The 27,296-nt window shown below is 47.3% G+C and overlaps 1 protein-coding gene across 1 annotated transcript in view; it reads right to left on the bottom strand.

Annotated features, from left to right (window-relative positions):
* HYDIN (HYDIN axonemal central pair apparatus protein) overlaps window positions 1–27,296 on the bottom strand; it is a 372,923-nt gene that overhangs the window by 194,576 nt on the left and 151,051 nt on the right. Inside the window, exon 17 of the mRNA XM_034788808.1 lies at window positions 25,683–25,835. Within this exon, the coding sequence (XP_034644699.1) occupies window positions 25,683–25,835 (153 nt within the window). The remainder of the gene's footprint in view (window positions 1–25,682; window positions 25,836–27,296) is intronic.

Genomic DNA, 27,296 nt, shown 5'->3' with positions numbered 1-27,296 from the left:
AGAGTGCACTGCGGCCCCGCTCCTCCCCCTCCCTCCTGGAGCGCCCTGGACGCTGGCAAACAGCTGTTCGGCGGCGGGGGCAGTTCTGAGAGGGGGAGGGGCGGGAACACGGCGTGCTTGGGGAAGGAGGTGAGGAAGGGGGGAGCTTGGCTGCCGGTGCAGGCGGAGCCTGCAGCAGGCGCCGGCAGGACCAAGCTTCTGCCCCCGCAGCTGCCCAGCCCTGGGGCCCCTTGTCATTGCAGGGCCCTGTGCCAGGGTACCCTGTGTTTTACTGTAAATCCGCCTCTGCCTGCAGATATCAACAACAGTCTACTGCAGGTCTGGAGGACTTTTCAGAGAATTTGACAGGAGGTCTTTCAAGCAGAACTAAAGATGTCTGTTAACTAACTCACCTGACTTGTATTTTTTATGTCCAGACAACATAAAATTACTCCTACCAAACTTTGTGAATAAGGCCTGGTATACACTGGGGGAGGGGGAATTGATCTAAGTTACGCAACTTCAACTACGTGCATAAAGTATCTGAAGTTGACGTACTTAGATCTACTTACCGCAGTGTCTTCACTGCAGAAGCTCCCCTGTCGACTCTGCCTGCGCCTCTCGCTCCGGTGGAGTACCGGAGTCAACGGGAGAGCACTCAACAGTAGATTTATCGAATCTTCACTAGACACAATAAATCGACCCCTGATGGATCGATCGCTCCGGAAGTAAGTGTAGATATGCCCTTAGTTAAGGCAGGTGCTAAGAAGCTAATTCCTGACACTATATAGTTGGGTGGTCACCAGAGGCAACTAAGCTCTACCAGAAATTCATATCTGCTGGTAATGCCCAAGAGGCCATTCATAAAAACAAGGAACTCAGTCAATTGCAGGACCAAACCAGGTACGATTGATGGAGAGAGACAGTCACAAAGATTCATTCTAGTTGGAAAGCCTGGCAGACCATCAAAAACTATCTGGCGATTCCAGCCTTGGCAAAAATGAATTTCCAGTCACCGCAAACACTATCGCATCCCAGCTAGTGGCTAATAGTTGTACACAGAACTTGGACAAGTCTTTCAGCCCTGTGGTCAAAATTGAGGTCACAGAAGTGGCAAGCTCCTAGTGTGGATTCAAACCTGATGTCTCCCTTTTCAGACAAAGGGCTATACCAGGCCATAAAGCTTATGGGAACAGGAAAGGCTCCATGCCAGGATAACCTTCATCTGGAGTTCCTTCTTCATGTAGGCCCAAAAGTTGGCTGCTCTGTTTCTTTAATTGATATTTCCAGGGCAACTGCATCCCAAAAGTCTAACCCATGGCAAAGGTCATAGCTATTCAGAATCCAGGAAAACTGCTGGAAGATCCTAAGAGCTATCAACCCATCTCTCTCCTTTATGTTACATAGAAGCTGATGGATAGCTTGATTCTGATGTGCATCAACCAGGTTATCGAACCACAACAGCCTTCATTTGAGGACATTGTTCAGGCTGGCTTCATTTGAGGACATTGTACCCAAGATAAAGTAATTCACTTAACACAAAACAAAAGATTCCTTTGAGAATGTGGTTGCTGTTCTGGTGGACTTGTCAGCCACATATGACACTGTCTGACACGTGAGGCTGAACACCAAGTTGTTGCAGACTATTCCCGATAAGCTCAGGGCGTGGTTCATTATGGAAATGATAATGAATCAGAGCTTCATCTTGCAAGGTAGAGACAAAGTTAGCCAACTTAGGCAGCTCCATAATGGACTCCTACAAGGATCCATTCTAGTTACCCTCCTTGTCAACATATATACGTATGACCTATCAGTAGCTAAGGCAAGTATATATATGTGGATGACATCTGTCTCTCTGATGTGGGTAACAATCTACACAATAACAAAGGGTCACTTAGCCAGGACATAATGTTCTGGCCACCTACCTCTCTCAGTGGAGATTTATACTAAGTGAGTCTAAGACGATGGCCACAACCTTCCATTTGAGCGATTGTCTACTGTGACGAAGCGGGAGGTTTTCTTGTTTTTTCAATAGTTTGCTTGCAGAGGGTGTGGGACTCAGTTTCCTTGTTTGTTACTGGTTTAAGAGATGGTGGGAGAGGGAGTTTGTTGTTACAGAGAGCCAGCGGTGGCACTTGGGACCCTGGACAATGTCCTGGAGAATGAATACCCCAGCGACTGGTGACCTGGTGACTGGGAGGCCCAGCTCGGAGTCACAGCCTGTTCTGGCCAGTGGAAGGACAAAGGACTGAGGGGAGAGGACCTCCGTGACCTGACCAGCTAGTTCCAGCCATTGGGGAAACAAAGGACGGATGATAGGAGAGGCTGAGAGGAGAGGAGGTCCATTCAGCCTGTTTACCTGGGACAGAAGACAAAGGACAGGGGTGGGGCTTGAGGGAAGGTGATATGGATGCCCAGCTGGAAGGAGGGGGTTTCTGGACTGGGGAGAGAGCAGCCGGAGCCCACCTGGATTCAGGAGAGACCTAGATGTACTGTGCTGAGGGTTGCTAGGCCTGAGGGCCCAGAGAGTTTCTTATGCTGTGTTCAGATATTCAATAAATCCTCCTGTTTTACGTTGGCTGAGAATCACTCCGGTCCAGATATCAGGGTTGCATCATTCTCTCTGGGAGTGGAGGCCTTAGGAGTCCAGAGCGAGTGGACTCCCTGAGGGGGCCGACGGCGAGAGACAGGCATGCTGAAGGCTCAGAGAGGTGTGGTTCCAGGAGGTGGAGGGGCCTACAGCTTAACCCTCAGAGAGTGGACCCTTGAGAAGGTCTGTCACACTGAAGTGGGTTCTTCCCAGGGACCGTACGGAGCCATGAGAGAGCACGAGTCCTGTGAGTCCATGACAACTGGTCAATCAACCCTTTACAGTTTGTGGTGAGGATCACCCATTCCCTTTCCAGCCAGTTGTCACTTACTTCAGAGTCAAATTGGACCACAGTCTAAGGTACCAGTTTCATTTAGTATGTTGAAAGAAAAAGTTCACCTCCCACACTGCCTTGGTCCACAAGCTAGCAGGAACCTTCTGAGCAGTAGAGGCAAATGTTCTACAAACCTCAGTCCTGGCACTGTTATTTACTCCAGTGGAATATTGGGCAGCAGTTTGGGGCAGAAATCAGCATATGCATCTCATTGATTTGGAGCTGAACATAGCCACCTATAGACTCTGACTTTAAAGGTCAGAAGGGACCATCATGATCATCTCGTCTGACCTCCTGCACATTGCAGGCCACAGAACCTCCCCCACCCACTCCTGTAACAGACCCATAACCTCTGGTTGAGTTACTGACGTCCTCAAATCATGGTTTAAAGATTTCAAGTTACAGAGACTCTGCCATTTACACTAGTTTAAACCTGCAAGTGACCCCTGCCCCACGCTGAAGAGGAAGGAGAACCCACCCCCACCGCCTCCATGTCTCTGCTAAGCGGACCTGGGAGGAAATTCCTTCCCGAGCCCAACTATGATGATCAGTTAGACCCTGAGCATGTGGGCAAGACCCACTAGCCAGACATCTGGGAAAGAATTCTCTGTAGTAACTCAGAACCCTCCCCATCTAGTGTCCCATTACCTGCCACTGGAGATATTTGCTGCTAGAAGTCACAGATCGACTACATGCCATTGTCGGAAGTTTCATCAGACCATCCCCTCCACAAAATTATCAAGCTCAGTCTGGAAGTCAATTAGATTTTTGGTCCCCAATACTCCCCTGGGAAGGCGGTTCCAGAACTTCACTCCTCTGATGGTTAGAAACGTTCCCCTAATTTCAAGCCGTATTATTAGTAGTGGTCTTAGCCACACATTCACACCTAATTTGTATATGTTGGCTCATACAGCTCCCTCAAAACTTCAGTGAGATGCTATCACCCTTAAAACTGCCTGGAGGGCTATGACAGATGAAAACATCCGGCTGCATGTAAGGCTGAGTAAGGCTCCAACAGGTGCCAATAAGCAATGCAAACTTCCCAAAAGAAGAAAACACCTACACCTGCAGTTTTTTGACTTGCCATGATGGTCTTCACAAATTCCTTCTAAAGTGGCTGTTCATGCACTCCTGTCTAGTGCTGCCAGCCCCGTGCCAGTCCTGGATGAACAGCAGCATATCAGGGTTGAAAGCTATGTTCTCGCTGCATGGCAGCAACTCTGGGATAGAGAAGCAGGTGTGCTGACAAACTTCAGAAGTCTTGATTTCCATCCTTTTGTTTGCAATCTGGGAAGCAGATCCTGGACGAGGCTTCCCAGGCTGCTGACTGGAACAGCCAGAGTGGACGATAATGCAGAAATTTGGCTCAGCCCATTCTTCACAGTAGGGCTGCAGGGTAGCGATGCAGCCAGGCAAACGTGCTGGAGGAGTGCACAGTTAGAAAACATCTGACTACCCTCAATGATGGAGCAATCAGACAGCTGAACAACCCAGATCAACCTTTTTTCGTATGCAGACCCCTAAAATATTTCAAATAGAGGCGTGGACCCCTTTGGAAATTTTAGACTTAATCTGCAGACCCCCAGGCATCCATGGATCACAGGTTGAAAACCACTAATCTAATGACTTGTAATGCATGCAAAAGAAGAATGTGCTAATCATCATAGCCCAGGAGGGGGTACTGGTGGGGATCTGTTACAGACCACTGAATCTAACCAGAAAACAGGATGAGTTACTCCTTAAACACCTATCTATAATGTGTGGAAAGAAAAATGGTGTTATGTGGACTTCCAGTTGGGAGACATATGCAGGAGTATATGTCTCATGCAGCCAGCAGTAAAACATCATTGGAAGTTTTAAAAATTATGAATGATAACTTTGTAACCCAAAGAATTGCACCCAACATGAGGTCTGACAGATAAAAACCAGAGGCTGCTGATTGCTTAGGGTCCAGTGATCATAACCTGCTTACATTCAATAAGGGCAATGAGAACAGTCCCAAATCTATCTAATTTCCCAAAGCTGAAGAAAGTTATGAGCAAAATTGATTGGTAGGAAAATTTTCAACATAAAAATGTGAAAGAAAATTGAGTGTTCTTTAAGAAGAGTTTATTAGATGACCAAAGAGACAAGATTTAACAATTGAGAGAGACGACTACTGTGACTAAAAGCCCATCTTGGTTCAGTGACCAAGTGAAGACAGCAATTAGAAATAAAAAAGCAATATGGGCTCAATGGAAAAAGTACAGACTGTATACAATTATTATACTCTGGAAGTTTGAAGTGCAGAAAATTGATAAGGGACATGAGTTGGGAGCCATGACACTCAGTTCAGTTATAGCCAGCTAATTAGAAGGATTTGGTCACTCTTTTCAGGGCCTTGCACCAGTGAAACAGAATTTTGGCCCTTCAAATCCAGCAGTGTTTAGTTATTCTTACCAGTCCATCTACCCAGAGTGACTACATTCTCTCAGGTGGGATTTTTAAATGAGGTGGCAATAGGCCCCAGTCCAACTACAATACAGCTTTCTTGCATGAAGCAACCTTTTCACACCCGCCCCCCCTCCCCACCACCACCACCACCAGTGAGGGCTATGACAGTGAATGAAGAGTGGCCAGTTCAGAGTCTGAACAACATGAATCAAAGTAACTTCTAGACAATTACAACCACAATGCCCAGATTACCAGGTACGGTCTGATCCTGAAGGACTATCACTGCTAGCCGCAGTTCTTAAAGAAGAGTGAAAAGAACAATGGAGACGAGCACAACAGTGACAGCAGAGTCTAATGCAGAGCCAGTGCTAGGCATAATTGCTTAGGGCTGCGAGCAGCTCAAGGAGGCCGTCGTTAGTTATTAGTATGTGTCCTGCTTAGGGCCTCCAATGGGCTAGCACCATCACTCTAATGGGACATTAGCCTGGCAGGGAGATACAGTCCAACTTTCAGTTGCACAATGGCCCCAACCTTCAGAGTGGCTGCTCCACAACACCCACCTTCTCCTATCAGGGGAGAGGACAAAACCTTCCTCAGAGAGTCGACCACATGCAATTCAACGTATCACTAGGCAACAAAACATCGTAACCAATGAGGCCCTCATCTTATCAACACACAAAGCCCTAGGCTTAAATCCAGAAATACTGGCTGCACTTCTAAAGACGGAGAGACCTAGTGCAGAAAAGAGAAACAGCTCCTTTCACTGCAAAGATTAGACATAGGAGCTTCCCCTTAGGAATGCCAGAAACACCATTGTAACAGGGTGGTGGCTTCTAGGACCCTGAATCAGAATGGGGTGGGGCTACCCTAAGCTCCAGCACTAGAATCCTAAGTGAAGATGTGGAGCAGTTACTGCTGACTCACGCCGATAGGTGGATCATGTTAGCTCCACCCAGGATGAGAAGTTGGAGAGTCTCTCTGAGACAAAGAGAATTAGGCATTGAGACAGAGATGGTCCTGCAAGGAAATCCTAGGAGCAGCCCGAGAAGAAGGACGGTCTTGTGGTTAGAGCACCCAACAGGGATCTGGGTTCAATTCCTATCCCTGCTACAGGCTCCCTGTGTGACCATGTACAAGACACTTATCTTCCTTTCTTTCTTGTCTAGTTAAACTGCAAGCTCTTTGGGATAGGGACGATCTCTTATGATGTGTTTGTACAGCACCTACCACAATGATGCCTCGATCTCCGTTCGGCCCCTCTAGGCACTACTGGAATACAAATAAATGGCAGCAGCAGCAGCTCTGGGGAGCAGTTAAGATTTATTTTTATTTTTATCGGAGCTACCAATAAAACCAAACCCAGGAAAATTTAAGTTTGCAGCCAAAGGGCCTGCTTCATCACCCACTCAGATCAATGGAAAGACTCCTATTGCCTTCACTGAGGGTTGGGTCAGGTCCAGAGATGTGGTATACAAATGGCACAGCAATCAACTGATCAAGTTGACTAGCTTCAGGATTCACACCCTGCAAAATTCTGTCCTCTGGCAAGTTTTAGAAGGTCATTTCCTTACTCATTAAAGAGACAGGCAAATGTACCCCATCATGTACCCCAAACAGAAGGTGACTGTCCACAACATTTTGGAATTTGGCAGGATAAAGGCATGTCCCACTGGGCCAAGAACCATCCTCAGATGCACCCACACTCTCCCAATGAACTGTCCTGGCGTTTTTAGCCTTTGCTCAAATGGTGCAAAATGTTCCCCTCCGTTTCAGCATCCTGGAGCGTATTGAGGATAGAAGCGGATCTTGGCATCAGGCAATTTGAACATATCCATTGGTTGCAGGAACCTCATTAGCTTGCTCCATAGCAGGCAATTTGCACAGCAAAGTAGAATTATCTACTGAGATGAGGTTAGTGTAGGTCTTTCTTATTGATAGTCTCTCCTAACTGCTCACAGAGAAGTCAGCTCACAAAGGAAGGGTCTAGCTAGGTCAACTGCTATTGTCATCATGCTCTAATTCCATCAGGATTCCTATGGCCTGAAGCTGACATGCATTCATCTCCGTTTTACCTTTGCAGAGATAGTAATACTTAGCATTTCATAGATTCATAGAGCTTAAGGGCAGAAGGGACCATTAAAGCATCATACACAGTATAGAGCACCTTCTACCGTCAAAGCACTCTACACATTCACCAATTAACCCCCATATTGTCCCCAGGAACGAGTTCAGTATTATGCTCATTTTATAGGTGGGAAACTAAGGAAGAGAACTGAAGTGGCTTATTCATGGCCCTAGAGAGAAGATTAGATCTCAAATTCCTGGCTTCCAGTCCAGGACTTAGACCATTGGTTCTCAACCTTTGCAGACTACTGTACCCCTTTCAGGAGTCTGATTGGTCTTGCGTACCCCCAAGCTACACCTCACTTAAACTCCTTACTTACAAAATCAGACATAACAATACAGAAGTGTCACAGTGCACTAGTACTGAACAATTGCTGACTCATTTTGTCTGTATGAAATTGTAATTTGTACTGACTTTGCTAGTGTTTTTATGTAGCCTGTCATAAAGCTAAGCAAATATCTAGATGAGTGATGTACCCCTGGAAGACCTCTGCAGAACCCCAGGGATACATGTTGAGAACCACTGACTTAGACCATTCCTCTCTCATCTAACATGCCACATACTCACACTAGCGTTGTCCCAAAATCCAGATTTTTGGAGTCTAACCTAAGCCTTTAGGTCACATTTTCAGATACTCTCTAATTTTGCAGGCACAATAAATCGATGGTGGAAAAGTTAGAGGTGCATAAATGACTAAACTGAGTGTGCAAATCAGTGCATGTGGCTAATCAGGTGCTTCAATAAATAATTATCTTTCTTCACATATCTCTGCAACTTCTTTACAGAAGTGTTTTTGCTAATGACTTAATGGCCAGAGAGATTCCCCCGAGACTGAGCTGTGCCTTATGGGAGGAGGTGCTGTCCTTGTTTTTACTTGGATGTTTTCTTCTTTGAAATACACACAAAAACCAATGAATGGTATAGAGAAGGCAGACTGAGTCCTGCTATTTACCTTCCCTCCTAATGCATGAGCAAGGGGACATGCTATGAAACTGAAAGGCAGCACATTTAAAACTGGTAAAAGGAAATACTGTTTTACACAAGGCATAATTAACCTGTGGAACTCACTGCCACAAAGTATCAGTGAGGCCAAGAGCTTAATAGGATTTTAAAAAAATGAGAATAATTATTATTAAGAATAATATACTCAGCTCTTTTAATCAGTAGATCTCAAAGTGCTTTCCACAGGAAGGTCAGTGGAACAGACTGGGAAACTGAGGTACAGAAAGGTGAAGTGATTTGCCCAAGGTCACTCAGCAGGCCAGTGGCAGAGCCAGGAAGAGAACCCAGGTTTCCTGAGTCCCAGTCCAATGCTCAATCCCCAGTTACTTTAGGATGAACATTTATAATGGATATGAAGGCTCATGCTTCAGAGCATAAGACAGCTACTAACTGATGAGGGGGTAGAAGACTCTTTCCAGTGGGCAGGTTATTCCATAATTTTCTGGCACTTTCTTCTGTATCATTTGGTACAGGCTACTGCTAGCTTGCTGGGTTAGAAGGACCCCCAGGCTTGAGTTGGACTGGCAACCCTATGCTGCTACGAACATCTCACCACATTTTTTCCTGTAGAAAGTTGGGAGGCCCTGGAGTGGATCTTGCTGATGGCTGCAAGGTCTGTATGTTTGCAGTCATGGTTTGTTACACAATCCCCTGCTAGGTGTAAATCAGTATATAGTCATTTACATCGATGGAGTTGTACCAAAGATGATGATTTGGCCCTTGAAATCTTTAGGGCAAGGACTAGGTCTTCATGTGTGTTTGCCCAGCACAATGCTGGGGCTCTAAGCTTGTCAGAGATTCGAGGGTGCTACAGCAATGGAAACATTCAGTAATCAAAAACAACAAGGAGTCTGGTGGCACCTTAAAGATAACAGATTTATTTGGGCATAAGCTTTCGTGGGTAAAAACCTCACTTCTGCAGATGCATAGAGTGAAAGTTACAGATGCAGACATTATATACTGACACCTGGAGAGCAGGGAGTTACTTCACAAGTGGAGAACCAGTGTTGACAGGGCCAATTCAATCAGGGTGGATGTAGTCCACTCCCAATAATAGATGAGGAGGTGTCAATTCCAGGAGAGGCAAAGCTGCTTCTGAGCCAGCCACTCCCAGTCCCTGTTCAAGCCCAGATTAATGGTGTTGAATTTGCAAATGAATTTTAGTTCGGCTGTTTCTCTTTGAAGTCTGTTTCTGAAGTTTTTTTGTTCAATGATAGTGACTTTTAAATGTGTAATAGAATGACCAGGGAGATTGAAGTGTTCACTTACTGGCTTTTGTATGTTACCATTCCTGATGTCCGATTTGTGTCCATTTATTCTTTTGAGGAGGGACTGTCCGGTTTGGCCAATGTACATGGCAGAGGGGCATTGCTGGCACATGATGGCATATGTAACATTAGTGGATGTGCAGGTGAATGAGCCCTTGATGGTGTGGCTGGTGTGGTTGGGTCCTCTGATGGTGTCGCCAGAGTAGATATGGGGACAGAGTAGGCAACGAGGTTTGCTACAGGGATGGAGTAACATCTCCCAGTACTCCCATCCCTTCCGGGGGGTGGAGTAAGCTTGGCCTGGCCCCGCCCCCTCAGGCTGAGAGAGTGGCTCCTCACCCTCTGGTTCAGAGGGAGACCACACCGGCTCCCTAAAAGCTACTTGAGAGAAATCATAATTTATAGCACACTTAAAAACTAATTTGCCAACTGCAGGCTGCTCAGACTTCATTCAGAGCAGACACAGACATAAACATAATTTGTTGGGGAAAGTCAACATGGTTTTGTAAAGGGAAAGAGCCTTCCCTCCCCCATGCACATCCAATTCCATCAGCTGATAATGAAATCTTCGATCAACCAGAACAAGTAATAGAACCACTGAGGCAGCATCCATTTATCTGTGGCATTTTTTAAGTTTCACTAAAAGTCGTCGCTTGTAGCAATTTGGCCATCTCTTTATTAAAGCCAATCATGGGAAAAGCTTGAAACAAGCTTGGATGTGACTTGGTAAACGAAACAAATTCTGCACTAATGGGGAGAGATGTCGGTAAGGGAAAAGGATGCATAACAAAGTTCTATTTCCCTGCGTGCTCTGTGATATTGACTAGGAGTCTTTACAAGCTGCTCTACAATTCAGCAAACATCTGTGCCAATGAAACCCATCAATTGCATAGATACTAGCTACACTTTTGTATAAGCTAAACCCTGTCTCTTCCTCCAACTGAATTTGAACCTACCTCCAGTGGTCGATCTGCTTTGGGATTAAGTAAGGTGGTCCACTCTCCTCCCACTCCCCCAGTGCCAAATGTCTTCAGAGGTGGCTTTGTAGCCGGTTCCCAAGCAAACTGAGCACTATCTACTGGAATCCTCACTTCCTCCCCCTTCAATCCAGCCAGATGTCCTAGGAGGACTCAGCAGCCTGCTCCCCTGTCCCTCTGATGCAGCAGAAATAAGTGCCCCTGATTCTTGAACTGCTCATCAGGTGGTTTTAAAATGTAAATTTTAGAATAGGGTGCAAGTTAGGGGTGAGTCACAAAGTGTCTTGACAGGTTAAAGCAGCCAGTCAGCAACCCATTGGAAGAGCTTCCTGCTGCAGCAAAGTGAGGGGAAAAATCAACCACCAGCCTGCCCCCCCCAATCCAGGAGACTCACCCCTTGAAACCTGGAGATAGGGTCCTAGACTACAGGGAGTGAGTGGTACCACGAGGCCAGTCTCCTGGATTAGACCTGTGGAAGTGGGCCATTGTACTATGACCACAAAGAAGACATAACCATGGATCATGATGGTTTCCACCATGATGGTTTCGTCTATATTTTCTCTTCTCTCACCAAGAGCAAATAGGAACACAGGGTTTGCCGTACAGCACCACCCCCATAATCACCATCAGAGGCTGAGAGCTTCTTAATGAGGCTTTGATCCCTAAGCCCTTTAGCACCCATCAACCCTTAACCAGGACATGGGGCTACGCAGGAAGACCTGGACTTTAAAAAGCCCACTCTTAAGCAACCAGTGGAGCTAGCGAACAGGAGCAGCTAACACAGGAGTTTTGTGAGGGACATCTCCTGGTGAAGGAGAAGCGATTACGTGACCCGGGGGGGGGGGGGGGGGGGGGTGGGGGTGGTGTGTGTTGGGGGGGGGGGGGAGGTGTCCGTAGTGTCTGTTTGGGTTTGTGGTGTGCTTGCTGCTTGACTGAAATATACCATGTGATCTGTTTGTTTGTGGGACCATGTGCTGAACCTAGAGGCCTGCTAGGCAAGGCTGAGAGCTTCTTAATGAGGCTGTGATCCCTCAGCCCTTCAGCACCTCTTAACCCTTAACCCAGGGGGCAGGGCTACTCAGGAAGACCAGGGCTTTAAAAAGCCCACTCCTAAGCGACCAGAGGAGCTAGTGAACAGGAGTGGCTAACGGGAGGTTTTTTTTTGGGGGGGGGGGGGCGCCTAGATACACTTAACATTCCTTAAACTTAAAGCCAAAAACACCCTGATAAAAAAAACAAAACATCAACAAAGGAACAAGCCTCAGGACTAAAAAGAGAATGCAGGCACAAGTCCAGCAACAGAGTGGGGGCTATCCAGTTTATTGCACCCAATGCAGCACGTATGGGCACTTGGCGTATGTGTGCATTCGGTGCAAGGAGCTTCTGGCCCTCAGATACTGAATATGGGCATTGGAGACCAGAGTGGCCGAACTGGAGGAGCTGAGGGAGACAGAGAGGTACACAGATGAGACTTTCTGGGACCCAGTAGAACGGTCCCACCCCTGGTCTGACAGCCTATGTGCTGTTGAGGAGGATGAAAGTCTCAGGGAAGGAGAATATCCAACTGGAGCAGAGGGAAACGATCCCCTAGTTGTGACCATCCTTCCAGATGATGTCGTGGTATCTTCTTGCACTGAGGATACCTCTCTGGGAGGTGGGGGCGGGGGGGGGGGAGAGAACTCCAATTATTAGGAAGAGACAGGTAATAGTTATGGGGGATTAGATCATTAAAAACATAAATAGCTGGTTGCAATGACCAGAAGAACCGCATGGTGACTTGCCTGCCTAGTGTGGAGGTTGCAGATCTCTGGAGACATTTAGATAGACTTATGTGTAGTGCTGGGGAGGAGTCGGTGGTCATGGTACATGTAAGTACCAGTGACACAGGGAAGGATAGGAGAGAGTTCCAAATTTAGGCTGCTAGGTAAGAGATTGAAGTCCAGGACCTCCATGGTAGCATTCTCTGAAATGCTTCCAGATCCATGTGCACAGGGCCAGCTCCAGCTTTTTTGCCGCCCCAAGTGGTGAAGGGCGGGGGGGTGGGAGAGGGAGGAGGAAGAAAGCCTATCGGCAGCACTTCGGCGGCAGCTCAATCGTGCCACTTCATTATTCGGCGCCAATTGAGCGGCGAGTCCTTCACTCCCTCTCTTCCTCTTCGGCGGCACTCTGGCGGCAGCTCAAAGAGGAAGACAGGGACTGAGGGACCTACCGCGAATTGCCGCCGAAGACCTGGACGAGCCGCCCCTTTCCATTGGCCACCCCAAGCACCTGCTTCCTTCACTGGTGCCTGGAGCCAGCCCTGCACGTGCAGGGCCGGTTAGATAGGCAGAACTGCAGGGTCTCAATGCGTGGATGAGACGATGGTGTAGGGAGGAGGGGTTTAGATTTATTAGGAACTGGGGAAACTTTTGGGAAAGGGCGAGCCTATACAGGAAGGATGGGCTCCTCCAAAACCAACATGGAACCAGATTGCTGGCACTTAACATTAAAAAGGTCGTTGAGCAGTTTTTAAATTAAGGGCTGGGGGGAAGCCGACAGCTGTAGAGGGGCACGTGGTTTGGTCAGAGATCCCTTAGAAGAGGATCTACTACTGGAGAGTCTTTATGTCCTAGTAAGGAGGAGAGGATGGAAGATGATAAATAGGGGAAGGATCTGATGAGAAACAATCAAATGAAAAAGATGCCCATCATGTAATGGCAGACAGGTAAAAAGTGACAAGGTTTTAAAGTTCTTATATACAAATGCTAGAAGTCAAAATAATAAGATGGGTGAAACTAGAGTGTCTAATATTAAATGAGGATATTGATATAATAGGCATCACAGAACCTGGTGGAATGAGGATAATCAATGGGACACAGTAATACCAGGGTACAAAATATATTGAAAGGACAGAACAGGTCACGTTGTTGGGGGAGTGGCACTATATGTCAAAGAAAGCATAGAATCAAAAGTAGTAAACATTTTAAATGAACCAAACTGTTCCATAGAATCTCTATGGATAGTAAGTCCATGCTCTAATAATGAGAATAGCAGTAGGGATATATTACTTACCACCTGACCAGGATGGTGATAGTGACTGTGAAATGCTCATGGAGATTAGAGAGGCTATAAAAATAAAAAACTCAATAATAACAGGGGATTTCAACTATCCCCATATTGACTGGGTACATGTCACCTCGGGACGGGATACAGAGATAAAGTTTCTTGAAGCAGCTGGTCCTGGAACCCACAAGAGGAAAGTCAATTCTTGATTTAGTCCTAAGTGGAGCACAGGATCTGGTTCAAGAAGTGATTATAGCTGGACCGCTTGGTAATAGTGACCATAACATTCAATTTAACATCCCTGTGGTGGGGAAAACACCACAGCAGCCAAACATGGTAACATTTAATTTCAGAAAGGGAACTACACAAAAATGAGGAAGTTAGTTAAACAGAAATTAAAGGGTACAAGGCAAAAAGTGAAATCCCTGCAAACTGCTTGGAAACTTTTTAAAGACACCATAATAGAGACTCAACTTAAATGTATACCCCAAATTACAAAATACAGTAAGAGAACCAAAAAAGTGCCACTCTGGCTAAACAACAAAGTAAAAGAACCAGTGAGAGAAAAAAAAAAGGCATCTTTTAAGAAGTGGAAGTTAAATTCTAGTGAGGAAAATAGAAAGGAGCATAAACTCTGGTGAATGAAAGTATAATATAATTAGGAGGCCAAAAAGAATTTGAATAGCTAGCCAAAGACTCAAAGTAATAGCAAAAACATTTAAATACATCAGAAGCAGGAAGCCTCTTAAACAAGCAGGAGACCCATTGGACGATCGAGATGCTAAAGGAGCACTCAAGGACCATAAGGCTATGGTGGAGAAACTAAATGAATTCTTTGCATTGGTCTTCACGGCTGAGGATGTGAGGGAGATTCCCAAACCGGAGCCATTCTTTTTAGATGACAAATCTGAAGAACTGTCCCAGATTGAGGTGTCACTAGAGGAGGTTTTGGAATGAATTGATAAACTAAACAGTAATAAGTCACCAGGACCAGATGGTATTCACCCAAGAATTCTGAAGGAACACAAATGTGAAATTGCAGAACTACTAACTGTAGTTTGTAACCTATCATTTAAATCAGCTTCTGTACCAAATGAGTGGGGGATAGCTAATATGATGCCAATTTTTAAAAAGGGCTCCTGAGGTGATCCCGGTAATTACAGGCCGGTAAACCGGACTTCAGTACCAGGCAAACTGATTGAAACTATAGTAAAGAATAAAATTGTCAGACACAGACATGAACATAATTTGTTGGGAAAAAGTCAACATGGTTTTTGTAAAGGGAAATCATGCCTCACCAATCTATTAGAATTCTTTGAGGGGGGTCAATAAGCATGTGGGTAAGGGGGATCCAGTGGATATAGTGGACTTAGATTTTCAGAAAGCCTTTGACAAGGTCCCTCACCAAAGGCTCTTAAGCAAAGTAAGCAGTCATGGGATCAGAGGGAAGGTCCTCTCGTGGATTGGTAACTGGTTAAAAGATAGGAAACAAAGGGTAGGAATAAATGGTCAGTTTTCAGAATGGAGAGAGGTAAATAGTGGTGTCCCCCAGGGGTCTGTACTGGGACCAGTCCTATTCAACATATTCATAAATGATCTGGAAAAAGGGGTAAACAGTGAGGTGGCAAAATTTGCAGATTATACAAAACTACTCAAGATAGTTAAGTCCCAGGCAGACTGCGAAGAGCTACAAAAGGACCTCTCAAACCTGGGTGACTGGGCAACAAAATGGCAGACGAAATTCAATATTGATAAATGCAAAGTAATGTACATTGTAAAACATAATCCCAACTATACATATAAAATGATGGGGTCTACATTAGCTGTTACCACTCAAGAAAGATCTTGGAGTCATTGTGGATAGTTCTCTGAAATCATCCACTCAACGTGCAGCGGCAGTCATAAAAGTGAACAGAATGTTGGGAATCATTAAGAAAGGGATAGAAAAGAGGACAGAAAATATCATTTTGTTTCTATATAAATCCATGGTACGCCCACATCTTGAATAGTGTGTGCAGATATGGTTGCCCCATCTCAAAAAAAGATATTGGAATTTGAAAAGGTTCAGAAAAGGGCAACAAAAATTAGGGGTATGGAGCGGCTTCCATATGAGAGGAGATTAATAAGACTGACTTTTCAGCTTGGAAAAGAGATGACAAGGGGGTATATGATAAGAGGTCTATAAAATCATGACTGGTGTGGAGAAAGTAAATAAGGAAGTGTTATTTACTCCTTCTCATAACTCAAGAACAAGGGTCACCCAATGAAATTAATAGGCAGCAGTTTTAAAAGAAACAAAAGGAAGTATTTTTCCACACAATGCAGTCAACCTGTGGAACTTCTTGCCAGAGGATGTTGTGAAGTCCAAGACTATAACAGGGCTCAAAAAAAGAACTAGATAAGTTCATGGAGGTTAAGTTTATCAATGGCTATAAGCCAGGATGGGCAGGGATGGTGTCCCTAGCCTCTTTTTGCCGAAAGCTGGGAATGGGCGACAGGGGATGGATCACTTGATGATTACCTGTTCTGTTTATTCCCTCTGAGGCACCTGTCATTGGCCACTGTTGGAAGACAGGATTGGGCTAGATGGTCCTTTGGTCTGACCCGGTATGGCCACTCTTATGTTTTTATTGTGATCACAATGAGGAGAAGACAGCTTCTGACAATTAAAAAAAATGACTTAGTAGAGCATGTCTAGGGAGGAGTACAAAAATATTGCTCGAGCATGCAGGGGTGTAATCAGGAAGGCCAAAAACACAACTGGAGTTGCAGCTAGCAAGGGATGTGAAGGGTAACAAGAAGGGTTTCTACAGGTATGTTATCAACAAGAGGTGGTCAGGGAAAGTGTGAGACCCTTACTGAATGGGGGAGGCAACACAGTGACAGATCGTGTGGAAAAAGCTGAAGTACTCAATGCTTTTTTTGCCTCGGTCTTCACAGACATCAGCTCCCAGACTGCTGCACTGGGCAACAAAGTATGGGGAGGAGGTGAACAGCCCTCAGTGGTGAAAGAACAGGTTAAGGACTATTTAGAAAAGCTGGGCATGCACAAGTCCATGGGTCCAGATCTAATGCATCCAAGGGTGCTGAGGGAGTTGGCTGAAGTGATTGCAGAGCCATTGGCCATTATCTTTGAAAACTTGTGGTGATTGGGGGAGGTCTGGACAATTGGAAAAAGGCAAATATAGTGCCCATATTTAAAAAAGGGAAGAAAGAAAACCCAGGAACTACAGACCAGTCAGCCTCACTTCAATCCCCAGCAAAATCATGGAGCAGGTCCCTCAAGAATCCATTTTGAAGCACTTGGAGGAAAGGAAGGTGATCAGGAACAGTCAACATGGATTCACCAAGGGCAAGTCATACCTGACCAATATGATTGCCTTCTGTGAGGAGATAAGTGGCTCTGTGGATATGGGGAAAGCCGTCGATGTAATATATCTTGACTTTAGCAAAGCTTTTGATACGGTCTCCCACACTATTCTTGCCAGCAAGTTAAAGAAGTATGGATTGGATGAATGGACTATAAGGTGGATAAAAAGCTGGCTAGATTGTCGGACTCAATGGATAGTGATCAACGGCTCGATGTCTAGTTGTCATCAAGTGGAGTGCCCTAGGGGTCTGTCCTGAGGCCGGTTTTGATCAACATTTTTATTAATGATCTGGATGACAGGATGAATTGCACCCTCAGCAAGTTCGCAGATGACACTAAGCTGGGGGAAGAGGTAGATACACTGGAGGGTAGGGATAGGGTTCAGAGTGACCTAGACAAATTGGAGGATTGGGCTAAAAGAAATCTGATTAGGTTCAACAAGGACAAGTGCAGAGTTCTGCACTTAGGAAGGAAGGATCCCATGCTCCGCTACAGGCTGGGAACTGACTGGCTAGACAGCAGTTCTGCAGAAAAGGACCTGGGGATTACAGTGGATGAGAAGCTGGATATGAATCAGCAGTGTGCCCTTGTTGCCAAGAAAGCCAACAGCATATTGGGCTGTATTAGTAGGAGCATTGCCAGCAGATTGAGGGAAGTGATTATTCCCCTCTATTCAGCACTGATGAGGCCACATCTGGGGTATTGCATCCAGTTTTGGTTCCCCCACTACAGAAGGGATGTGGACAAATTGGAGAGAGTCCAGTGGAGGGCAATGAAAATGATTAGGGGGCCGTGGCACATGACTTACAAGGAGAGGCTGACGGAACTGGGGTTATTTAGTCTGCAGAAGAGAAGAGTGAGGGGGGATTTGATAGCAGCCTTCAACTACCTGAAGTGGGGTTCCAAAGAGAATGGAGCTCGGCTGTTCTCAGTGGTAGCAGATGACAGAACAAGGAGCAATGGTCTCAAGTTGCAGTGGAAGAGGTCTAGGTTGGATATTATGAAACGCTATTTCACTAGGAGGGCGGTGAAGGACTAGAATGGGTTACCTAGGGAGGTGGTGGAATCTCCATCCTTAGAGGTTTTTAAGGGCAGGCTTGACAAAGCCCTGGCTGGGATGATTTAGTTGGGGCTTGGTCCTGCTTTGAGCAGGGGGTTGGACTAGACGACCTCCTGAGGTCTCTTCCAACCCTGATATTCTATGATTCTATGTCCTTTCCTTGCTGATCCCATAGGCCGGATATACAGGCACCTTACATAACACTGAGATATCAGTAATAATAAGCACATAAAAGAGCCCTAAGGAGATAGAGCAACAGACAAAGAACGAGTGTGAAATGGTCAAAGAACGACTCATTTGCTAATAAATCTTTCCCTTTCAGGAGTGTAGGAGAAAACACATTCATTAATCAATACAAACATTTTGCATTTGTCAATGTGGCAACATCATCAAACATTTACGGAAAAAGGAAAAGAAAATGACAACAAAAAGGAAGAGAAATAACCACTGGATACATCTCCTTCCCTGCTAAGCCTCACCTGTTTCTCAGCCTTTTTATCCAAGAAGTGAAACTTCCCACTGAATTCAAAGGACTTTGCTGCCTTTATCTTTAAAGACGTTTTCTATAGCTAGGGAAAGAGAGGCTGCTAAGGATGAGAAATGTTAGGTGCTGTATGGCATTTCTCTCACAGGAGCGGTGTGGATGCGTGGAGTGGTACGGGGCACGCTGCTGGACCCAAGTGACTTGGGTTATACAGAAAGCCAGGAGGCTCAGCTCCACAGCACCTGTCCCACAGGCCTGCAGATACCGGGCTGAGGGGGGGGGGAAGGATGAATGGAATGCTGCACTCGTTCTAGATATGCTCTCCCTGTATTCAAATTCACATGCATCAAAACAAAACAAGAAACCCCCAAATTCATCTTTATTTATGGCCAGCAGCAGGCTGCCGCTGAGTTTACTGACTGCGCTTGTATCAACCCAGCCCACCCATTCTGGGCCTAACATGCAGTTTCCTTTATGTTTTCGTATGCCATGGTGCTAAAGCAACTGGTTGTGGCCATCCACTGAATCACAGAAATTAGAGATGGGGGGGGAGAATGTATTAGTTTATCTAGTACAGGGGGTCTCAAACTGGGGGTCAGGACCCCTCAAGGGGTCACAAGGTTATTACATGGGGGGTCACGAGCTGTCAGCCTCCACCCCAAACCCCGCTTTGCCTCCAGCATTAATAATGGTGTTAAATATACAAAAAAAGTGTTTTTGATGTATCAGGGAGGTTGCACTCAGAAGCTTGCTGTGTGAAGGGGTCCCCAGTTCAAAAGTCTGAGAACCCCTGGTCTAGTCCAGCCCCTGACCCACTATGCAGAATTGTTCTGAAAAGGGCAACGAGAGCATCTCTTTCCTTGGAAGACTGTTGTTTTGGGGACAAATCCTGAAGTCTTTACTCGGGGCTTGTCTGCATGGAAAGTTACTATGTGGCAAGCTGGGGGGTGAATCTCCAGCACACTAGGTTGCCGTGCAGTAACTGCAACAGTATAGTGAAAGTCTGCTGTGCAACCTGGCTTAGTACTTCTTGAGCAGTGCCCATGTGGGGTGTTACCGCACAGCAAGCTGGTGTGCTGTCAATTCACACCTTGTTTTGCTGCCAGGAACTCGCCAAGTAGGCAAGCCCTCAGTCAAAACTCTCCTTGAAGTCACCAGGGACTTTGAAATCAAGGGGGATTTCACAAGAGTAAAAACTGAGTAAGAGCTTTGGAATTTCTCCAAAGAATTATTTGTACTAAATCTCTCTGGTACTCCCAGAGCTCTGGTAGCGGAGGTAGCAGAGCTCGGTTGGAGTGTCAATGCTGGTTTCTCACTATGCAGCTGGTTGGGATTTTTCTGCAGGGAAGGAAGGTTGGTTTATTGGTTTTGTGCAGCCTCCCATGTCCTGCCAGTGCGCTAGCCAATCTCTGGCTACAACATCTCTTTTTGAAACTTCACCATAGACGGGCACAGCACATTTCATTAGGGTGTGCGCCCAGGGAGCCCCGCCCTAGCCCCACACCCATCCACTCCCTCCTACTTCCAACCCCCCCCACTCCTTGTCCCCTGACTACCTCCTCCTGGGACCCCTGTCCCCCAGAACTCCACCCCCATCTAAGCCTCCCTGCTCCTTGTCCCCTGACTGCCCCCCTAGGACCCTACCCTCTACCTGTCCCCTGACTCCCCCAACCCTTATCCACACCCCCGCACCGAGCCAGACCCCTGGGACTCCCACGCCTATCCAACCACTCCCTGCCCCCTGACAGGACCCCCAGAACTCCCGACCCATACAACCCCCCTCTGCTCCCTGCCTGCCCCAACCCCTCTCCACACCCCTGCCTCCTGACAGGCCCTGCCCAGAACTCTTGACTCATCCACCCCCCCCAGCTCCTTGTCCCCTGACCACCCCCTCCAGAGACCCCCCCAGCCTAACTGTCCCCCAGAACCCTCCTTGCTCCTTCCCCTGACTGCCCTGACCCCTATCCACCCCCCCACCACCTGACAGATCCTGGGACTCCCATGCCCCATCCAAACTGCCCTGCTCCCTGACTGCCCTCTCCAGAGACCCCCTGCCCCTAACCACCCCCTGTCCAACCCACCCTGCTCCCTGTCCCCTGACTGCCCCCACCCCTTATCCAACCCCCCTGGCCCCAGCCCCCTTACCATGAGGATCCTAGCAGCATGTTCTGCTCCGCACGGAGCCAGACACGCTGCCCTGTGGGAGCAAGCAGCCCTGCCCCTCAGAATGCTGCGCGCGGCGGCATGGCTCCAGGGGAGGGGGGAAGGCGGGGGAGAGGCCGGCGACTTGCTGTGCTGGGCCGGGTGCTCCGGCCCGGGAGCGCAGGCCCTGCGGCTTGCCGTGCCTGGAGAGTGGAGCCATTTGCCCACCCCTGCATTAGGGTGTGCCTGGGCACACCCAGCATACCCTGTGCGCATGCCTCTGAACTTCACTTGAAGGAGGAAAACAGAGCCCAAGTTTACTTTTGTTTCACCCAAAAGAGTTCTCCCCTCCCTGTCGCATGAAATCCCTCATTGATCTGCTGCCGTTTTATCCAGGTTTCCTTGTTTGATTCGTCTCCTGTGGCAATACTTAAGGCGGTGCAGTACCGAAGGGTTCACTGTCGGCACACAGTAGGCAGCGTTGGTGTGGCCGTGTCGGTCGCAGGAAATTCCAGAGACAAGGTGGGTGAGGTAATATCTTCTGCTGGGGAGAATGTTCTTTCTGCCGAGTCATTCCTGCTGACTGAGCTGAACTGAGCCCTACCAGAGCAGTGGTACAGAACACAGCCTCCTGCTGGGTCCCAGGACAATCGTCAGCAGGAGACTGAACACAGCATACAGGATCCCTGCAGAGGGACTCAAACTCCTGGCTCTTCGGAGGACGATGGCTGGAGGAAGGAGCATGTGAAGCGTTTACAAGGAAGGGCAGCGCTTGCAATTACAGCAGCAGCGTAGGAAGTCTCCTCTCATAACCGCACGCAAATGCAGTCAGGTGGTGCGGAGCTGCCTTGCCACAGTGGGAGTCTTGAGCTTCCCACATCCAGGCAGCCTGCTGCCTCCTGGCTGCCAGGCCACGGCTCTCCCTCCTCCTTACCCTGCCTGGGGTGATATGCATCTGATGGTGCGTGCAGAGCAGATCCTACATCACGAACAGATGCAATATGTATACGTTCACACGCCAACTTACAGTTTTTGCTTTTAGATTGGTGGTTTTGGTACAAACAGGCTTTGCATCTTTACTGATCTGCAGATGGAAGTGACTCAGCATCCTATGCACACCAGGCAGATCTAAGTGTCCATGCTGGAGTAGAGTAAGGGCTTCTCTAGAAAGGGAATCCTGATCATTAGTCACCTAGTTATTTATTTTAGTTGAGTTGCTACCAACATTTAGGGCACAATATTCAAGGGATCTGAACCTGGCCTCTAAATTTGTGCCTGAAGACCCAAATTTGTACATATGCATGACAACGGTACACAAACTGTTACCTCCAACCACCCGCTCTGAATGCACAACTTTTGAGGCCCTTTTAGCCTGAACTCTCTGTCTGTGGCTAACCTCAAAGCTGGAAACAGGACATCACATAGGCTGTTTGGAGGCATCCACGGGACCTCTGAGCAATTCCATGGGGGACATCAGTCCATATAAGTTTTAACGTTGAATGTTTGTGGGGAGAAATGCTTGGCTGAGTGAATCGATGAGTCCTTGCCCACCCATAGTGACCCAGCAGAGTGAGATTTCAACCACACCTTTCATCTTGATGGAACAGGGCAGTACACTCTGCAGCAAACAGGTCAGTGTTGCTGAAAGCAATTCACCCCATGACAGGTCCGGTGAAATTTAGAGGCTCTAAGCAGGACTGTGTAGATTTGTACATTATGGATAGTTTTGGGTAGTTGTGTATTCTACACCCACATTATCTCCAATCATCAGTCCTTTTCAGTGTGTTTTCATGAAGACCTTGTAGAGGAGCAGACTCACCCCTGCGGTGCCTCCTGCTGGTCATCTCCAGGCATTAGCTCATTCCAGCTCCAGAGCACCCTCTGCAGGCCAGTGATCCACCTGTCCTCTGGCCCTCCCTGGACCCAGGTGCCCTTTCATCTGGGGCATTGCCCCCTGGCAGTACACCCCTCAGTACTAGGGTCTCCTCTTCCTGGGGAACCCCCACCCACTATCCCTACCTCACCTCAGAATAAGGCCACTGCCAGTCGCCAGCCAGCCCCCACTCCCTGGGGCAGACTGCAGTATAGGCCACTCATCACTGGCAAGGTTGGGTTTGGATTTGCTGCCTTGGCCTACCCCTGGGCTGCTCTCTGCAACCCCCAGTACCTTTTAGGCCAATGCTAGGCCGCAGCCTGGGGCTTTCCAGGCTGGAGCTCCCCAGCTCCGCTGCCTTTCCCCAGCCCTGCTCCACTCAGGTATTCTGTCTCTAGCTCCTACACCCAGGCCCTTCTCTCTCTGAGGCAGAGAGAGACTGTTGGCCCCTGGCTCACAGCTTTTTTATATAGGGCCAGCAGAGGCCTGACTGGGGTGTGGCCTAGCTGCAGCTGCTTCCCCAATCAGCCCAGCTTAGCAGCTCCCAGCCACAACCTTCCCCCAGGGCTGTTTTGAGCCCTTCAGGGCAGGAGCGGGGTAACCACCCCGCTACAGACCTCCTTCCCCATAAAGCAAACAAGCTACTGGAAAGCTGGCTGACTGGACAGGAACAGCAACTCGCATACACTAATTAAGACCAAAGCAAGTAGGGTGAAGATGGACATATCCATGGAGGCCTTTTCTCTTTACATTCTGAACGCTATCACCTGCCTTTATCTTCTGCTGTTGTTTGCTGCTAAATCCAATCTTTTTCGCTCAGCAGAGCTGCCCATCTGAGCCCAGCAAGGTGGATGAACCTTCAGTGCTCCATTAACTTCAATCAATAACCATTGATTCACAAGTGTGAGCTGCAATCAATAGGCTTGACTTCAAAGATCCAGGGTTTCATGATTTGCTACTAAAGGGGAGAAGGGGTATCACAACGGTCTGTCCTGCAGAAATACCTAAGCAGTGAAACCAAATGGCAGCTACGGGCACCCCCTAAGCCAATAAATGAAGCACTGGGTTTCTTCAGAAGTTCTGACAGTCATCCTGAAAGGAAAGGCACCTACTATGGGTTGCTGCCTATTTTTTTCCAAATTTCCATATCTACCATTTTCATCACACCAGAACAGGTGAATCAATGATGGGTGATCTACCAGCTAAACTGATGGTGTGGTGCAAAGCCTGCTCTCAGTTGCATGTGTAAAGTACATCTGAGAGCAGATTTTAGCCCATTGGGCAAAAATGAGATCTTTCATCTTCCCTTTTCCTACAATACAGACCCAGTGCACCGTCCACCAGCCATAAGGGACATGTTCCAGTGTCCAGTGCAAATCTTCCTGCCATCACTGTTATCAAAGCTGAGGATCACAAAGTGTTCTGATCACCAACTATAAAGGACACAGAGAGGGATTTCCACAATCCATTTCACTAGCAGGGAGCATGCCATGCTGGTTAAGCTCAAGGAAACACCTCAGGCCAAACCCAGGCTGGCACAAGCAGGCACAAAGCTCCTTGACCTCCACGCCTTCAGCAGCCCAAGCAGCCACTCTTACAAACCTTCCCTTCAACACCTGCTCAGGAGGTAGCTGAGCTGAATTTACTCCCCTGTTCACTCAGAACCAGGTCAAGCCCCTGCACCCCATCACAGGGTACATCTATATTGCAGCCACAGGTGTGATTGGCAGCTCATGTAGACGTACCCTTGCTAGCTGTACTCTAGCTAGCCTGGTAAAAACAGTAGTGAGGATCTGATGGCAGGGGCTTCTGGACGGGCTGCACAAGTCAGTATGTACCCAGGGCAGTCAGGTGGGTTTGTGCAGCCCACAGTGAAGCTCACCCTGCTATGTCCTCACTGCTATTTTTAGCGTGCTAGCTAGAGTACAGCTAGTGCTGGTACATCTACACCAGTTGCAAATCACACCATGGCTGCAGTGGAGATAGCCCCATAGACAACTCTAGGTACTGTGGAAACTGAAATATGAGGAAGTGCAAGAAAAATATTTCTTCAGATGATCAAGAATCATAAAGGACATCTCACCAAAAAAGTAATAAGGAAAAACTGTGCCTGACATAGGGAGATAGGAGAGACAGGGCAGAGATGGCATCACTGTGAAGCAACCTGCCACCAACTGGGGAGAGACCAATGGACAGAGGGGTGCAAACTCCAAACAGAGCGTGACCCCCTTCCTGGCTAAGGATCCCCACCCTGACAGACTCTGGAGGGGTCTGACTTAATACTTTAGAACACCTGTGTAGCCTGTCAGGTTGAAAAAGTCTCACTAAATTGAACTGTCTTTTCCCTATAACATTCCCCAAAGACCCAGAAATATTCTGCAATGCCACAAAATACAAAGATACTGCAGTGCATTCTCAGCATTTATGTAACTTAACTACACAGCTCCCTTTATAAACAAAGTAGCTTCTGTGCAGCAACTGAGCTGTCAAAACTCCCAGTGGGAGTAACACCACTAAACATCCAGCTCACCTCCCCATTAGTAATTTGTGGATGATCCCTCGCATGCTGTTTCCCATACAGCTAAAAGCTTTGCAAGCAAATTTTGAAGCACAAGCCAGAAGTCAATGTGTGCGGCCCAGTTGAGGGGATCTATGCGGAAGTGCTTACCTTTCAGGAACAAAGAGATAAGATGTCTCTCATATAGGTACATAAACATGATTAGCACAGCTAAACTCCCTATCAAGAGAAAGGTTATAAAGAAGATCAAGTGCCAAATTCTGCTTTTAGTTGCATCTACGAGATCCCACTGACACTAATGGGGTGACTCAGGTGCACTTCAGAGCAGACTCAGCCAGCCACTTTGGGGAATTATGTCATGCCCATTTCATTCTCTCTTTGAGATAATTTTAGGAGAATGCTACATATAAAGTCAAGTCACAGACTGTTGAGACGATACATTCCAAGTACATGTTCATTATAAAATAGCCCCGCAAAGCACTTACCATCTGTGCCCAAAATGGTGCAGGAATAACGGTCTGATTGGAGAGGTGGAGTGTACAGGAAGCATCCTTTAGAACCTGGATATTGCCGAAATCTATCTGAGCAGGATCCACGTAGACAACTGGGCCTTCACCAACGCTCACTAAATGAATCTTCTGCTCCAGGAAACCGGGGGAAACAAAACCAGGGAAAGTTGAAAGGGACCAGCTAGCTCTCATTGTTCTCCTAGACTGTTCTCAATCCTTGGACACAGAATGGTGGTGAACGACTGGAGGAGACCTGGGATTTTGAGTGATTTTCATGTGAAGAAGATCATCCATTCAGAATGGTTATCTGGTGATAGAGAAAACCACCTCCCTGTTTGCCTTGTTCCACCAAACCAACTGCATTTGTCCTGCAGCTCTCCACTTGTACCTATTCACCTCTCCCTTCTCTTCTCTTTGACCGTTGCCATCCCATCTTACCCCTTCTCAACATTTTCCCATCCTTCCCTCTAACTTCTTCTGCTGTCACACACTCACCACTGGTGTAAAATGAGGAATACTTCCATCAGAGTTACACTGGTGTGAGTGTGAATCAGACACTTAGGTTTTAAGCTCTTGGGAGCAGAGTTCATGTCTTACTTGTGTCTGAAGTTCCATGCACATTATGGCGCTATATAAGTAATGGATATTAATGATGTCACCTGAGCTGTAATTGTCTCTCCTGAATATCTGTGATCCTGACAATATTCTCTACCCTCACATGGATCAGTCCTAAGGGTCATGGAGGGGTGGGGTGAAATGGTGATCCGTTATCCAAGTCACCTTCCCAGAGCATTAAAAGCAGCTAATGGTTTAAATGTTTACACCAGTCTTTTTGCTGTAGGATACAGACTGCACAGGACCAAACAACCTTCCTGTCATGGACCAGGTCATAGGCAGTCAGACCCAGTGGTCAGAGCAGTAGTGATAGGCCTAGTGGTCAGAGCAGGAGTCAGGAACCAGGGGTCAGTGACAGAGCCAGAGGCAGGAGTTAAGCCAAGGGTCAGAGCCAGTGTCAGTAGCCAGGGGTGGGGCTCAGAAGCAGGAATCTGGAACAAGGCAGGATGGAAAGGACAAGACAGGACAGGAATGCAAGAATCGGGATTAAAGCAGGGCTCAGGAGTCAGGCGAGAAGGTAGGGTCCAATGTAGCAGCCACCCAGGGATTCACTTAGTTGCTCAGACAAAGTCCTGTGCCTCCTTCCAGCTTAAATAATGAGTCTGAGCCAATTGGAGAGGCCAGACATCACCTCCAATTGAGATCTTCATAGGCAGTGCCTATGGTGAGCTAAGGTCCACCAGCCCTCACTCCCTGCTAGTGGAGGTGTCAGATGATGTCTGTGATCTGAAGCTTGTCTAGGGAGCCACAGACCTGGGTTCAAGACCTGTGAATCCCTCATACCTACTTCTAAACTGAAATCAAATAAGTAATAATTCCTCCTAGTGACAAGATGCTATGTGACTTATGAAAGGGCAAAGCGTATTATTTAGACACAAAGTTCCAGTCTGTCCTGTAGAGCACCTTGAATGACACCTGACTCAAGAAATGGCATTGGCTGCTCCCAGAGTGACCCACATCTAGTCCCCCTCAGCT

This window comes from Trachemys scripta, chromosome 13 (genome assembly GCF_013100865.1).
Source record: "Trachemys scripta elegans isolate TJP31775 chromosome 13, CAS_Tse_1.0, whole genome shotgun sequence".
Taxonomy (NCBI): Eukaryota; Metazoa; Chordata; order Testudines; family Emydidae; genus Trachemys; species Trachemys scripta.
Note: the sequence above shows the minus strand (reverse complement) of the source record. Positions and strands in the feature narration are given on the sequence as shown.